At 49.1% G+C, this 16,710-nt stretch overlaps 1 protein-coding gene across 1 annotated transcript in view; it reads right to left on the bottom strand.

Annotated features, from left to right (window-relative positions):
- COL22A1 (collagen type XXII alpha 1 chain) overlaps positions 1–16,710 on the bottom strand; it is a 236,072-nt gene that overhangs the window by 42,271 nt on the left and 177,091 nt on the right. Inside the window, exons 44-47 of the mRNA XM_082720691.1 lie at positions 15,812–15,859; positions 10,181–10,294; positions 8,675–8,728; positions 791–844 (exon numbers count right to left, since the gene is read on the bottom strand). Of these exons, the coding sequence (XP_082576817.1) occupies positions 791–844; positions 8,675–8,728; positions 10,181–10,294; positions 15,812–15,859 (270 nt within the window). The remainder of the gene's footprint in view (positions 1–790; positions 845–8,674; positions 8,729–10,180; positions 10,295–15,811; positions 15,860–16,710) is intronic.

The raw sequence follows: 16,710 nt of genomic DNA, 5'->3' as shown, positions 1-16,710 counted from the left end.
TCTGAACACATCCCCTCAGGAGTGCTTGCTTCACCGTCATGGAACAGAAACCTCCATGATGTCAGGATTTGCCCGTTACTCCCTCTACAGCTCAGAGCCTGGTGCCATGCCTGCCTTTTAGCTGGTTGCAAGGAGCACCGATGGGAAGATGCAGAGAGCAGTGGTGGGTGGAGGGCAGGTGGGAGGGAGGAAAGGGAAGAGTGACAACAGCCAAGCAGGAGCCACTTGAACTGGCAAAAAGGCTGCTGGAGGCTAGGGAGCTGGACTGCAGAATCAGCTGGTAATGCTGTATAAAAGATGACAGGGATGCTGGTTTCAAATCCACAGAAAAGAGGAGTATGTTGTCATGGAAGCTACCTTGCAATGCATTTGGAGAAGTGGTCCAACAAGGCTGGCTGGGCACCGAGCGCAGAAGGGACATCTGTGTAACATTTCCGCTAGTACCACGAGTTATGTGACAGGTACTTGAAGAGTGATGGGAGGGTGGGAGGAAAGAAGGGGACATTGTGTAATGGATGATAACCATTTCAGAGAACTAGACCTCTAAGGGTAAGATTCCAACAAAACAAAACAAAAGGAAATCAGAAAAGGCAGGCTGCTCAGATAACTGGGGAAGGGGAAGGTGACAATGAACCACAGGAATCAAGATGGAAACCATGAAAATGTGGTTTAAAAAAATCCCTACTTCAAACAAAGGAGATCCAAGAGGTGAGGTCAGAAATGGCAGAATGAAATTCATCTGGGAGAAACAGTGATGTCTCTTCAGGTTCTTTACAAAGTAAGTTCTTACCTGGTCACCTTTCTGTCCAGTTTCACCATCGGCACCACGCTCCCCTTTACTTCCCTTGGGAGAAAAAAAGAAAGAAACTTATTAGAAATGTTGGTAGAACTACATTGCAAAAGAAAAAAAGTCTGTATGCATTCATCTAGCTCTGGACTCATTTCTTCATCCATTTACTCTTCTTTCATCAAACTCTCATCCAGTCTGAGCCACAGGCCAGGCATGGCATCCACAGAGAGAAACAAGGGAGTCTGGTTGAAGAACTGCTGATGGAATGGCTTAACTGGGTCATGGGGTGCTGATGGGGGTCAGTGGAATATGGAACTGGGGAGGCAGACAATGCCTCCCTCACTGAGAGCCCTGCATGTTTTCTCCTTGAACCTGGATTGAGCTGCAGGCACTAGGAAGTTTGACTGCTCTCCGTTTCAGAAGGGATTCCTCACTGCAGTCAAGGGTGGGCTGAAAGGCCCAGGACGAAGAGAGGAGGCGCAGTCAGGAGGAAACGGGGATATTTGGGTGTGGGAGAGAAAGGAGCCAAATCATCACAGTGTCTGGTGTGAAGTGGGAAGAAGGAGAAGCTAAGACAGTGGACGGGACAGCACTGCCCAGAAGGCTGAGGAAGAAGACTCACTCCATCTGTATGTATGTGTGCTTATTCCCTCCCTTTCTAGCTGTGTGACCTTGAGTGGGTCACTTAAACCGTGAGTTGTAAGATTTCTTGTTTATCTATAAAGTAGAGAAAATAATGATTGCTTACCCTGTGAAGTGTTGGAAGAAATAAAATCAGACACAACACGAAGCACAGAACATAGCAAGAACTCAATAAACATTACTTATAATTACTTTTTGTAAATTATTTTGTATTTGAACTCTGGCTTTGTCATCGCTAACCCTGTCATTGGGCAACCTGCTTCACTTCTAACTCCTTCTTTTAAAATGAGAATAATAAAAACAGAACCTTTGTCATGAGATTGTTGCGAGCATTAAAATAACCGAAAATCTACAAAGTGCATAAGCCAGTACTGAGTTCATTGTTAGCTATCACTCTTCTCATCATATTAGTCATTACCATCATCTGTCACTATCACTATCATCACCATTATCACCTTCATCATCATCCTCACCATCATCTCTCTCACCATGATCGCCATGATCAGCACCATCACCGTCATCACCACCATGGTCTCCAGCATCATCACCATCATCATCACCAACAACTCTATCACTGTGATCGCCATCATCATCACCATCATTGCCATCATCATCACCATCATCACCATCATCTCCATCATCTCTATCATCACCATCATCACCATCAACTCTCTCACCGTGATCACCATCATCATCACCATCATTGCCATCATCTCTATCATCATCACCATCATCACCATCACCTCTATCACCATGATCGCCATCATCATCACCATCACCATCACCACCATCACCACCATCACCTCTGTCAACATGATCACCATGATCACTGTCACATCACCATCATCACTGCTGTTGTTATTGTGGTTAAGACACTCATGATAGGAAACCTATCAAAAATATTTTTCACAGACTAACCTTGAAAGTAACATTCAAAGGTTCCAATCTCTCTAAACTGTCACCTATTTTGGCTCTGCATTTACTGAGGCAACAAATGTATTTCAGCAAAACATTATTAAACACAAAACATGTCAGTTCCTTTAAAAGAATGCATTATGCAGTCAAATAAGTCTTTCACAGTAAGTCAATTTTGGCTCTTGCTCCAGGCCTGTCACCTCTTGTTTCTGCATCCTTGAGCAGATCATGTCCCCTCTTTGCTCTGGGTTTTTTCATCCCGTAAATGAAGGACACCAGGGGCAGTTCAATCTAGGAGAGTCAATCCAGGGGCAGAGCCCCACAATTCAGGCCCTGAAACATGGGGTCCAGCCCTCTCCCCATCCACACTGCTGTGCCACGTCAGCAGTTAACTGGGCACTGTGACCACCTGTAACCTTCCCTGACCACTCCATGAGCTCTGATGGGGGCCTCAGGCGAACTAATGTCTGTAAAATGCCAAAGACCAGTGTGCAGAGGAGAGAAAAAGGTTCAGAGGGGAAGAGAATTTGTTCCAACATTTTTACATGTAATTAGTTCTACTGCGTTTCAATCTATAAAGCCAGCACACTGTCTGCAGGCTGTATTATAATCTCAATGAAAAGAAGTGACATAGTGTAGCAGCATACTGCTTCTCTGACATTTAGGACAATTGCCTTAAAAGTAAATGGCTTCTTTTCAAATCCCAGTCCTCAGTCTGGGCTTAGGGTGGCTTCCACCTTCAACTCCCAGCAGTGAAAATGTCAGGAGCTCAAGGATCTCCACAGTTGTCCTGTCTCCTTCTCTGTGTCAGCGAAGGATCAAAGCAAACACAGCCACCCCCAACCCTGACTCACTTCCTTCCCAAAGTGAGGGCTGACATTTACCAAGCCTCTGCTCCTCTGGGCACATTGCCGGGACTTTCCACATGAGATCCCAATCCGTGTATTCTTTTGTTTATATACTGACCTGACACAAAAAATATTTAACATGACTGTGTTATTTAATTTAGCCCGTAAGACTCCTCTATGAGGTGGAGGTTCTGACCAGAGAGTAGAGTTAAAAAAATCTGAAGACCAGAGAGGTGAAGTCACTTACCCCAGGTCACACAGCTAATAAAAAAGCAAGATTTGGACTCTAATCCAGATATATACGTATTCAAACTGCCTCTTCCTGCCCAAGTTACATTTCTAGCTGTTTTCCTAGTCATGATGCCTTGTCCCACTGGTTTCATAATGTCAAGAGCATAGCCTTTATAGCCTAGAAGTCTAATGAGCTGCTCCGGGCAACCAAACAACAACATCCTTGCCCGCCTGGAGTTTATATTTGGGGGAGAGTACTAGTTCATCACTTTACTAGCTCTGGTCTCCTAGATGATATTCATTCAGAATGCTTGTCAGGGCTTAAATCTCTTTCCCATGAAAAGAAGGGAAGAGATTCTCTCCCCAAAACTTTTTTTTTACAGTATTTACTTTAGAAAACTTGTCACTGTTGGTTCTGTGCTTCTTCAAAATGTATGTAAATCTTTCTAAAAGCTAACTAAGTCCTGCCAGACCCAGGACTCAGAAAAGTCTCTCTCAAGGACCTGGCATCCATCCTTTTGAAATGTAATCAATCATCCGAGGAAGAGAGGGACCCCCATCTCCTGTCTCTGGGGAGAAAGGGAGCCTAAGGGAAAAGCAGGCTCTTTGCTCCAAATTGCAGAACTATTTCCTGTCATAAAGATGTGAGTTCATTTTCCTTTTTATAAAGCTAATGAACTAACACAGGTGATCACCTAACGCCCAGGTCCACTTGGGATGAGCACGCCTGACAATGGTGCTGTCAAGTCCTCTGACTGGAGGACCAGTTCCTGTTTATCTCAAGGACTTGTTTGCAGCAGGTGTAGCTGCCTGGCTACAGAGGACAGTAAGATCTCAGCCTGCAGTCTCCCAGCGGACGGCCTATGATGCATGTCACACTCTGACTCAGTAACAGGGGCTGTCTTCCTGCTCCTCCACCTTCCTGGAGAGGTTCTCCTGGGTCAGGAGAAGATTTTCTTCAGTGTTTAATTGTGTTTTCTCAATACCATCATGTACAAAGCGTACAATGTAACAATTACTTAGAGGCTGTGTTCATACGGGGGGCTGCTCGAAGGATGCTGGTTTCTGTGAATCCACCAGAAATGTACAAACCGTGGAGGGCAGGGCCTAAACCCCAGTTAACAAGTCTCTGCTGCTGGCAGAGTTAAGTCCTATCCCCGAAGTTTTGTGTGCTGTTTCACTACCTGGAAAGCCATTTCCCAAGGGTGGTTGACAAATCCTCGCCTCACCTTCCAACGCAACTAAAATCCTGCCACTTCCCCGTGACTGTCACAGGGGACCCCTTGCCCCATGGCATGATTTTCCTTAAAGCCATTGACTCTTCTCCCGACCATTTGATACAAATGCTCTTCATTCAGAGAAACAATTACGAGGAACATTTGCAGGTAGATGTACCCAGCTGGTTCCATGCCTGGTGCTCTGAAAATGTTTCCTTGTTCAATCCTCACATCCTTTGTGAGGTAGACACCATATGGCTCTTCTTTTACAGGTGAGGGACCCAAGGTTCAGAGAAGTCAAATAAATAGCCCAAGTGCTATAATTAGTAAGTGAAATGCATTCGGCTACTAAGTGGCAGAGCCAGATGGGGAAACACTCACTGACCTCCAAACCCAGCCTGTGCCCTCCCATTGTAATCACCCCTAGCCCCAGTCTGACTTTTGTACAAATCACCAGCTTGCAGGTCTTTCTTCTCCAACACAACATCAGGCCCTGGAAGGCATGGCCCATACCTGACCTACCTCTACACCTCCTGACTAATAAGGGAACTTTGAAAGGGGTGCTTGGTGAAAATCTTTCAGGATTGAGGCAGCTCTGGGTGAAAGAGACCTATACTCTTGAAGAGAACATAAACCATATGGCACTGGGGTACCTTCTGGGCAGGAACGGATTCTAGAGCCTCTTCTGGAGTTCTAAGAGTAGCAAAGGAGGTCTTATCCATCACCTCCAGAATTGTCCAGAAACTCCAAGTGGGGGCTTCTGGTCATCTAGTGACTACAGTCCTTACAGTTCCCATTGCCTGACTGGTGGGCACATGAAGGAGAAGAAACCCAAATGCTCTTCGTGGAGGAGAGAATAATCACCATTTTCTACTGGGAGAGGGTTTTACAATGGACTCTGCAGAAAAGCATGCTCCCAGGGTCTTCACTCTGATTATCATCTCGTTCCTCCTTCCTCCTCCGCATGGATCATAATCATCAGAGCAGCCACTACCTCCACACCCTCTCCCTGAAAGTCAGTGTTTCAGGCAGTTTGAGAGCTCCACAGTGAAGCTGTAATCGATCGTGGCATTAACCTCCCCAGACCTAGCCACCAGTCAGAGCAGCTGCAAATCTGCAGGATCCATTTTGGGAAAGCTGACCTCCCCGATGCAGGATCACAGTCGCGACCAAACAAGACAACAAAGGCCCTTGGAGAGGCAGGGCACCAGTGAGCACCCGGGACCTCTAGCTAGGAAAGCGAGAGAACAATAATCCTAAGTGCTCGGCCACTGGTAGCATTTTCAGTGCACAAATTCATCTTCAAGTCCGCAGGTCTAGCTGAGATCTTGTTTGATAAGCGAGGCTCAACAGAAAATGAAACAGTCCTCCCGTCTGTTTTCTGGCAAGTGGTGTGGGATGAATAAAGAACATAGTAAGGGGCTTGGATTGGGAGGCCCGCCTGTGAGGGCTCAGACTTCTAACTCCTCAGGGACTCAATCCCCAAGAGGAGGTGGTGGTCCTGGGAAGACGCCACCCTCCTGGGAGCTGTCCGTGGTGCTGCTGCGGGTTCTCCCGTTACTAGGAGTTTTGACAGCATACTCACTGGGGTGGCATACTACAGCATACTACAACATACTACAGTTGGGCCAGCAGGGGTCCCCTCTGGTGTACCACCCCAGAGTTTGGCAGTATTGGCTTTTAACTTTGCCAAGCCTTAGCCTCCTTATCTGTAAAGTGGAATAATACCCGTAGCTCCTAGAATCATGCTGACCACTACAACAGATGATACTGGAAAGCCCGTAACCTGGCCCTTGGCCCTTAGAACACTGGGTAAACAGCCCACTGTAACTGCCTAGGGGCTCATGATGTAAGGTGGACCCCAAGTCCTGCCAACTTCTCAAGGTCACCCGTGGACTCCCAAATGAAGACAGCTAGAACCCTGTCTATCAGCTACTGCACTAATTTCCCTGCTGTTTTCTGGATGGAAGCTTTCTTTGGCTCTCTCTGAATATGCAAAAGAACAAACCCTCCCTGGAAGCAAATTATAAAGGAACAAAGGCAGAGCCATTGTCTCAAGACACCAGCACTTCAAGTGGGATTGGGTTGATAAAGAAAACAATCCCTACTTAGTGGAGGGAACTCCTTATCTGTTTAATTGATTTGCTTTTGTTTCTCTGAATAAAAGCCATTCCTCAGCAGAGGCAAAGCCCAGCCCCCACAAATTGACAGCAAAGGTTGCTTAAGGATCCACTGAAACTGGCTGCCTACAGAATCCGCTTACCCCAGCTGATGACCCCAGAAAGGGAGGATAAAGCACGGTAAATAGCAGAGGCAATGCTAAGCTTTACGGGTGTCTCTTAACTCAGCACTGATGGGAAAAATCTCTTGTTCCATCTGCATTGAGACCTGACATCTACAGTTTCTGAAATAGGAGCCCTGGGTATGTCAACACCCTATAAGACTTCACAGAGTCTATGGGCCATAACACTAGATGTCTCAGCCCGCCAGGCAGGCTGGAAAGTCCGGATGTTTCCCATCCTGATACCCAGCGGCTCCAGTGAGTGCTCTGCTGTTACACCACAGAATTCCTCTTTGCTTCCTAATACACTAGTAAGAGCTCCAACCCAATTTTCCAGGGCTGACCCTAGGGTAAGTCAAGTGAGTACTTACCTGCACGTAAACACGTAAAGGATTCTGGAAACATCAGTATCCAAAATATATAATAGTTCAATGCCATATTTAAAAAACAAAAATTAATGCTAAATGATCCAAGAGGAACAAAATATAAAAGTATAAAAGTATAAGTAAATGGGGCTCTGATGGTGCTGGGATTGGGGGGACTAAGGAAGGTGAGCGGTTCAAGTACAGGGCTAGGTCCCATCTTTATTTAAAATTGTGACGTTTTGTTCCTTGGGGCTCAACTGCACTAATTTAAACTTCTTAAAATACAACATTAAAGTCTTATTTATCTTGGTTACTGAGGTGTTGGACTCCCCTTACATGTTATGTCCGGATCCTCACCCCAGTCCTGGCCCTGCCGCTGGCTGGGACCTCACGGGCTGACAGAGCAGTGGAGGCTAAGGTTGTCCGAGGGCCTGCCCTGTGCCAGGCCTGGTGGGGGCATCTCCCATGCAGTTGTTAAGGCCACAGGGAGGGACACAGTGACACACCTGCCCCTGAATGTTGGGGCAGGGCAGCCTTCCTAGCTAGAGGCAGCACAGAGGCCCCAAGGCCATCAGGGACAGCACCTGGGGTGCTAATGTGGAGGAAGGGAAGGGAGGGTGGGGGGTCAGCTCTCCTCCCCTCCTGCCTCTCCGTCCGCATTCACACAGTCCGTTCTGCTTAGCAGTACCTACCATCACGACCAGGAGCCCAACCACCACAGCCCAGACACCTGTCTCGGCAGCCAGAGCCACCCCTCCTGTCCTGAGGCTGTGATCACAGCTCCTTCTTCCCAGGCAGGTCTTCCCGGCCTGGTGAAAGCACAGAGCTGCCCCCGCTCACGGTAGATGGGAGCCTTGTTTCTCCTGTGAGCAGCAGTAATGCTCGCCCACCCTGGCAGAGCCCGTTCCTAGGAACGTTGTTTATTGGACAACTAGCTCCTTTCATATATTATATTGTTCATTTCCAACAAATCTGTGACTCTCACTTTTATTCTTATCCTTCATGGGTGGTAAGATTGAGGCCCAGAGAGGTCAAAGATTCTGCCGCAAGCCACACAGCTCGGAAGCCACTCAGGGCTGGGATTCCAGTCCAGAGCCGCCTGACCCCAAAGCTCCCGCCTTAACCCGTGATTGCCACCTAGTCCCAACTCCTAGCCCACTTCATCGTTCAGCCACCAAGGCATTTGTAGATGAACAACTGAGGCTCAGCAAGTGACCGTTCACAAGGTCACAGAGACATTCAAGGTCATGGTTAGCCCCTGAATGTGGGTATCATGATTTTCAAAGCATCCTTCCTCCACACAGGACACCCCTCTTCCTCTGATGTAGATCAACCAGTGAGATGAGCAGAATGGAGGTACACGGGGTGAATGAGGGCTCACTGACCTGTGGTCCGGCTACTCCTGGAGGCCCTGGGAGGCCCCTGGGCCCAGTGTCTCCCTGGAGCAGGAGCAGAAGAAAAACAAGAATGAGTGTCTTGAGCTCGTAGCCAGAGTCCTCAGCAAGCCACAGCCCTCGCACACCTAATTGCTCATTCCTCATTGAAATGTCCCTGTCCCCTCCTCCCTCCAGCACATCTGAGCAAAGGATGCGGGCATGTGGTGCTGTTAGGGTACAGAGTCCACCACCCCTCAATTAGACAGAGAACACTCTCGATAATGCAAGTCACACAGTGAGGTTTATTTCCAGCTCGCTGGGGTCCAAGTATCCGCCCGGCGCAGCGGGTTTCAACAAGGACCTCGAGCGCTCAAAGCCAAGGGTTTATGTAGAATTTTCAGGGCACTTCTCCATGCCTACATACATAGCTTGCACCCCACTTTGACAGTTTAACTTTGTTTAACCTTTTGTCACCCTGGCGCCATCCTGGCGGTTAAGTGAGATGTAGGTTTAGAAGAAATTTAACTTTATTTACATTTCCTTCTGCCTCAGCCTCCCTCACTTTTATTGGTGGGGAGGGTGACCTCAGGCCTTGAGGAACTGAGCCCTTTGTCTCTGGAAATTGGGCCATTGAAGAGATAGCCTTTTTGTTGTAAATCACCAGGACATTTGCAAACCAAGGGAGACTCCTGTCTTGCAGGATTGTGATCTCTGCAAGTTAACTGTTTTTCTTTAACATCTGGTTCCTGTGGCGCCATCACCTAACCGCCCTGGTGGTATATGATTAAGTTGTTTCTTAGGTCTTAGCTACTTTTTCTTATCTTAAGTTACCCGTGCATGTGGGCTGGTTAGGGACGCTCAATAAAATGGCTTCTGGGCCTTCAGGATGGCCATTCTTTTTTATTTTTATTTTTTAATTTATTTTTTATTTTCAGCATAACAGTATTCATTATTTTTTCACCACACCCAGTGCTCCATGCAATCCGTGCCCTAATACCCACCACCTGGTTCCCCGACCTCCCACCCCCCGCCCCTTCAAAACCCTCAGGTTGTTTTTCAGAGTCCACAGTCTCTCATGGTTCACCTCCCCTTCCAATTTCCCCCAACTCCCTTCTCCTAACTCCCCATGTCCTCCATGGCCATTCTTACGCTAACCCACTCTTACAGTGCTAGGTGCCGGCTTTTGCTTTGCCAAGATGGCTGTACTTGTGTCCGGGCTAGGCTCGAGGTGGGTACAGCCTTGTTTTTCTTGGCCTTCACACCTGGAGCTGGTTTCTGGGACTTGTTTTTAAGTCCCCGGGGGAGGGGAGCAGGGACAGTAAAATAGGTCCTTACAGTGCTGCCGAGTGTGATTGTGTGTTCACAGGCACAGCTCACGATTAATGTGGTGTCCAGTCCCCCAGAGGTCCCCCAAGCCTCTGCCTCCTCCCATTTCTACCAAGAGGCAGCACGGGGATCTCGAAGACGACATATCTCATCGCGGTGATAAGACTAGCTGTCCCCTTTTCTCCTTACCTTTTTCCCTTCTGTGCCTTCTCTCCCTGGCTTTCCTGGGAGACCTTTGTCCCCTTTAAAGCCAGGCAGACCAGGGAGGCCCGGGGGGCCAGGCGGGCAGCCACTGCACAAGTCCTGAGAAAGAGACAGAATCAGTAACCGTCCCTTGCAAAGAGAAAGGGAAGGTGATGTAGAATCAGAGAGGTGCACCGGGCCGTTCATCTGGAGTGTTCGAATCAGACTTGGCATTTTTCTCTCTCTTCCTCTGAACTCAGATTTGAGTGCTGACATGTCTGGGCCGTTACCTCACGGCTCCCTACTTCTAGCCAGCCCAGACTGCTTGAAGCATTGCCCGCAACAGTGAGGTCAAAAGTGCACCACTATCTGTGAGCATTTAAAAGCATTAACGGGGGCACCTGGGTGTCTCATTGGGTTGAGCCTCTGCCTTCAGCTCAGGTCACGATCTCAGGGTCCTGGGATCGAGCCCCGACTCAGGCTCTCTGCTCGGTGGGGAGCCTGCTTCCCCTTCTCTCTCTCTGCTTGGCTGTCTGCCTGCTTGGGATCTCTCTCACTCTCTCTCTTTCTCTCTCTTTCTCTGTACAATAAAAATAAATAAGCAAATAAAATCTTAAAAATAAATAAAATAAAAGCATTCACAGTACAGACTCAAGGCAAACGTTTAGGACTGTTACAAACAACATGTCCTATTCCTACAGCTGGAGATGGAATGCTGGAAGCTGACTTCTCTGTCTCCTGGGTTTGCCTAAGTGGTTGGTGAACAAAGCAGAACAAAGGCAGGAACAGGCACACCGCCTCGGGATGTTCCGGCTGTAACACACACACCTGATCTGACCACACACGCCTGGCATTATTCTTTGTCCGAAGTAGGTGTTTCAGGAATATTGCCAGGAAGTGAGACTTGCTCTACTCCTTTGAGGCAGGGGAGGGCTGTCCCTGGTGTGATTTTACGGTTCTCTCAGCTCAGGAAACATGTTTCCTCATTTGTCTGTGTCATGCTAAGACCTTACAGTCTGGAGCTCAGTGTGGACCCAGCAAAACTCACTGGCTTGGCCACACCATCGGACGGGTCTCATCCCAGCCCCCTGGGGTGCTGCTTCTCTGCAGCCCTCCCTCCTCTCTCCCTGGGATAAGGTTAGATGCACTTAGATCTCAGACCAGCCCCAGTGCCCTTAGCTAGGATTCTCACTCGGCGCCTGCCCTCAGTGACTGTCTCTCAGTGAGAAACCAGTTGCAAAGTGTGCACTGTTAGGCTCCGTGCCTTTCTGCTCTGAGACCACGAGGAGTACATAGCTTGAAGAGTGTGCGCTTCGATGGTGTTAATTGCACAGAACAAATGCATTCCCCACAGCTTCTGGAATGCTCTGCTGGAGGCATCCGCCCAGGCTGGCCGCAGCTGCCGTCCTTCCTACAGGAGGTGATGCTGCGGGCCACTTAGCCATCACCTTGGTCCCTAACTGAGGACAGAGGGTTTTTCCATCCCAAAGTGGATCTGAATGGCTCACCTTCCTTTGACCTGCTTCACTCCTACTCAACCACCAAAAGTCTCTGACACCAAGAAGCCTTCCTGATTGCTTCATGAGAGTGGGGGCTGCTACAGATTCCTTCTGCCACAACCCCTGGAGCGTCTGCACTTGCCTCACTGCTGAAGTCCTCCGTGTATGGCTCCACCCCTTCCTCACCAAGCACAAAGTTGTGAGCGCTCAGAAGATGGGGCTAGAGCTGCTTCATCCAATCAGAGCAAAGGGCTTCCCGCCGAGCAGGGGTTCAATACATGAATGAATTCCCTGACCCAACAGACCAACCAAATGTCCCACTGAGCCCCTGACCTTTCAGTGTCCTGCACCATCTTCTTTTAATGGATGGCTTGAGAAGCTGGGTGAATATTTCTTGGAGGCTGGGGAGTGCCAAATGTTGGGGTGTACAAAGTGAGGGTGAAAGAGGTCGACCAAAGGACAGTGGTTGGGGCACTGGGTTTGTTTGGAGGAGCAGCAGAGCTGGGAGGAAATCCCTTATTCCCAGACCTTCTCTTGTTCTTAAAAAAGGTGCGTCCATGGAACCCTGCCACAGTGCGTATACGATGCGCGGAATGGGGCTAGTCTGGCGGCAGGAACCCCACCCGACGACCTTTTCCTAGTATCGAAGGACACAGTGGTGATCCTGAAACTATCCTCTATGGCTGGATCCTCACTATAAAGGGGTTATATCAGCATAATAAAGAATCTCACTGCCTATTTCTTCCCAATTCCTGGAGGGCTAACACTCAGCCTGGGTCTGTCTTAGTCACAGATTCTGTGAAGGACTGTTCCTTGAATGCAGCCCCTGGGTGGCTCAGTCAGCTAAGCGTCTGCCTTTGGCACAGGTCATGATCCTGGATCGAGCCCCACCTCGGGCTCCCTGCTCAAGGGGGAGCCTGCTCCTTCCTCTCCCTGTACCCCTAACCCACCCCTGCTCGTGCACTCTCTCCCTCTATCTCAAAGACATAAATAAATCAAATCAAAAAGACCGTTCCTTGAAGACCAGCCGTAGCAATGCCCAGACCTTCAGTGTGGATGCTGGATTATGGCTCTGACGAGTCCCAGAGTCCAAGGAGCACAGGAGACCAGCCCCCAACCTACAGTCCTCCCCATGCTCACTCTGGCCCCCATGCTCCTGGGGCCCCTGTTTCTCCTGACCCAGGACTACCCCCACATGCCTTGAGATTAGACAGGGTTCTGTTTGCACCCAGACCTCATCATAGCGCCTGCCCTCACCCAGGATCATGGTTTCATCCTTCTGAGCCACAGCCCCCTAATCTGTGAATGGAGACCCTCAAGGTCTGGTGAGAAAGAAATGAGATAATGAATGAAAAATGCCGGCCGCCATGCCTGGCACAGGGGACCGCAGGGTGAATTCAGCTGCTAACCTGCCAGTGTGATTCCTGTAAGGTTTCCCTCCCTGAATCTGCTGCCTTGCTCTACCTGCCGATCGGATGCCCTTAATCATGGATACTGACTGCTGACTCCCTGACTTACAGGAGCTGCTCGGGCAAGTCCCGCAGTCCCTTTGAGTCTATCTCCTTATCATAGGGTCCTTTTCCTTCCTTAGGGGGTGCTGCAAGATCCGAATGAAACACGCAGGCAGAGCCCCTGGTATGTTGCAGGACTCCTCGGAATCTGTGAATGTTGATTCTCCCTGATCTCTGTCCCCCTTCTTTTGCCTGAGATGTTTTCATCAAAACTAGCTCACTCGGCTGGCACTCAGCATGGTGCAGCATACCAAGTGAGCACACCGCCCAGCGCTTACCGAAGGGAGGGATGCCACAGTCTTTGCTACGCAGAGAGAGCAGCTGGTGCTTTCCAGGAGCAGAGATAACCCGTGGGGTCATCTTATTAAACCTCTTGCTGGATACCTGAATCCTCACTACAGTCTTCCTCCAAGGGGCCGCGCAGCCTACCTCTCACACCTCTCAGCGACAGGCAAGGAAATCACCACCCACCCACACTTCATCAGGGAGCTGGCAGCCAGGTCTGGCCCATGCTAGATGAAGTCAGGTGACAGAGGGGTGGAGCACAAAGGTCTGCGGTTGGACAAACTGGGTCCGGGTCCTGGCTCTGCCACGATCCAGCTCTGTTACCTTGACCACGTGCCTTGCTCAGCTGTGCTCAGCATCCTCCCTGTGAAATGCAGACCTCGCAGTGCCCACCTACTGGGCTGTCTGGGAAGATCAGATGAAATAATATTTATCCAAGGGAGCCAAGTGATGGAGCCATCCTGAGGATGACCTCGCTGGGCACAGAGCCAACAGTGGAAGATCATTTACCAGGGACTCAGGAGATGAACTTTCTACCCAGGCAGTTTTCCAACTATCTGAATGAAGTATGTGATGCTGTAAAATTCCTTGGAGCAGAGATAAATATTGTTAAAAAAAAGAGGCCTTCTCAGCAAGGGAGGGACATGCCACCAGCCACCTGGGCCAGACCAGCAGGCTTTACCCTACATCAGAATGGCAGAGGCTGCCTAGAAATCTTGAAGCCCCTATCAGTAGACTCTGCTGACCTGGAAAACCCACTTGACCCAAGCAAAGCACTGGTCCATGGGACCAGCAAGGCTTGGGCACCACCCTGAATGCAGGTGCCCCGTCCCCGCTGGGGTTCCTAGTTACTCTGATGAACACAGTTGCATCCTGCAGCAGGAAAGGAGCACGGATGGGACTAAAGGTCTACCTCAATGTGGTAGCCGTGAAGCATGAGTCTTCACACTCCCGTTACCATTGGCAGAAAGACTAGGACATCTCGAGGTTGAATTCTTTGCCAGGGAAGGAGAGCTTCCCAGCTCTTTCTAGGGCAGTGGAATTATGAGAAATGACTGAGACCAATGAACAAGGAATTTAATCAATAGGTAATGATTTTTTTGTCATGTCCTTGACTATGAAAAAAAGTCTTCTCTTGTCAATTAAAATCAGCAAAGACTTTCTATTACTACTTTAAAAAAAAAACGAAAATATATAGCTTTTCACCAAGGCATTTCATTGTGTACAGAGATGAAAAGTCTTGGGCTCCTCTGAAAAGGTTTTCTTTTCTCTTTTGTTTCACTCCCTCCCTCCCAGGCATGAGCTCTGTGACTTTGACATAACCCAAGTGCTTGTTCGGAACACAGGAAATGAGGAAGGAGCTGATCACACAAATGCCAAGCTTCACCCTAAATTAAGACAGAGGCTTGATGCAGAGCCAGCAAAAGCGTCCCTCCCTGCTCACTGCGGCAAGATGGTTCTTCCTGAGACACAGACCTTACCCGCCTGTCTTGCTCACAGCCTTTCCAGCCTTCCCTCATTTCAGGCCTGACGCCCATGGGCGGGGACCAACGCACCTCACAGTCCTCGCCCAATCTTGGCAGAGGGATACCCAGCTTCTCAGGGCCTTCAGTGTCCATGGACAAGGTGAACAGGTCCTGCAGACCAGCGAAGTCTGCACCCAGATCTGCTCTCCTTCCTGGCCAAAGGGCCCGGCTGGGAACTTCACTTCCCTGTCCTGTGCCCTGATCCTTTCACCGGGAGGATGCATACCCAAGCTGTTTGACTCTGCCTATGACTGTTTTTTAGAACATATGACAGCCTTGTGTGGGGTTAAGGGTCAGTCTCTGAAGTCAGTGAACACTGGACTGCATTCCCAGAAAGCCACTGATCCCCAGTGCCTCACGGTCCGTACCCGCGAAGCCACAGCGCAAAGAGGACCAACCTCGGATGGAAGGCAGGTAAGAGATGCACACCAATCATGTAGCCCAGCCCTACACAGAGAACTTTCTAGGAGGATAGAAATGCTCTGTATCTGCCTTGTCCACTAAAATAAGCTCTAGCTACATCTAGCCATCATGTCCTTGGACTCTGGCTAGTGGGACCAAGGACGTGAATTTTGTATTGACTTGTATTTAATTTTAATTAACCTAAAGCTAAACTGACACACGTGGCCAGTGGCTGCCGGATGAGACAGAGGATTTAGCACATCGCTGGGCACGGAGAGCTCTGGACGAATACTGCTGTTAATATCGTCATGGATATTCACACACGGTTGTTCAAACCAAACGCGCCATAACTTATTGAAATGCCAGCCCCCCCCCCCATTTCCAGATGCATGCACATGGACTTCATGCTTTTACCTTAACCAAGAGATTTATGTCCCCAGGCGACAGTAGTGAGGAGGGACCCTGCCAAAGTAAAAACAAGTAAATACAGACGTCCCCACAGGCATGTACACAGTACCTCCCCCATCCTTGCTCAGACAGCATAAGGCCTTCAAAGTGTAGGGTGGATGCAAACAGATCTGTCCATGTCCCAAGCCAGGGATGCACGAGAGGTCACTCCAAAGGCAGCAACCATACAGGCTGCCAGTTCTACCCGTGACTGATATTAGCCTTCCCGGTCCCCTGTCTCCTCCTGTTGGCTCTTGTACCAGGTGGTCCTTACTCCCCACCCCCCATCAAAACCTGATAGGTCTTGCGGGTACTGTGAAAGGCCAAGGGAAAAACTATCCTGGATTCCCCAGACGGGTAACAGCTGTTGCCATCAGTCATTCACAACCTAGTATGAATTTGAAGCCACTATTTCAGCTCTTCCAGGTTGAATTGCATTCTAAACCTCATCCATCATACAGGTTGTAGGTGTCTAACTCTGGGAAAGAAACTTCAGAAATCAGGAGTAATCACAAAGCCTCTAAAGGTATGTAGAAGTCCACAGGTCACCAAATTCACATTCAAACCCGTTGAGTTGGAGGGTGCTGTGTTGGGATTACAGCCAGCCTGGAGCCCAAGGTGGAATGCAGGCTGGGTTCGCACAGGGCTATAAGAACATATAGCCGGAAGGAAAGGCATAATTAACCAGGCAGACGCTGTAGGGAAGAGGAAATTCTCGGGTAGAACTGGAGTAGATTGACAGGGTATTTTGCAAACTTCTAAATTTCACAGCAAGGAAAGAGTGCCAGAGAATCCATTCTCCAGAGGAAGTGTTAGATTTTCTTCTAGAATATAGGAAGCCTGTGGCCACAAGTGAACGTGCAGGG

Source organism: Mustela nivalis (genome assembly GCF_964662115.1).
Source record: "Mustela nivalis genome assembly, chromosome: 2".
In the NCBI taxonomy this organism is placed as follows: domain Eukaryota; kingdom Metazoa; phylum Chordata; class Mammalia; order Carnivora; family Mustelidae; genus Mustela; species Mustela nivalis.
Note: the sequence above shows the minus strand (reverse complement) of the source record. Positions and strands in the feature narration are given on the sequence as shown.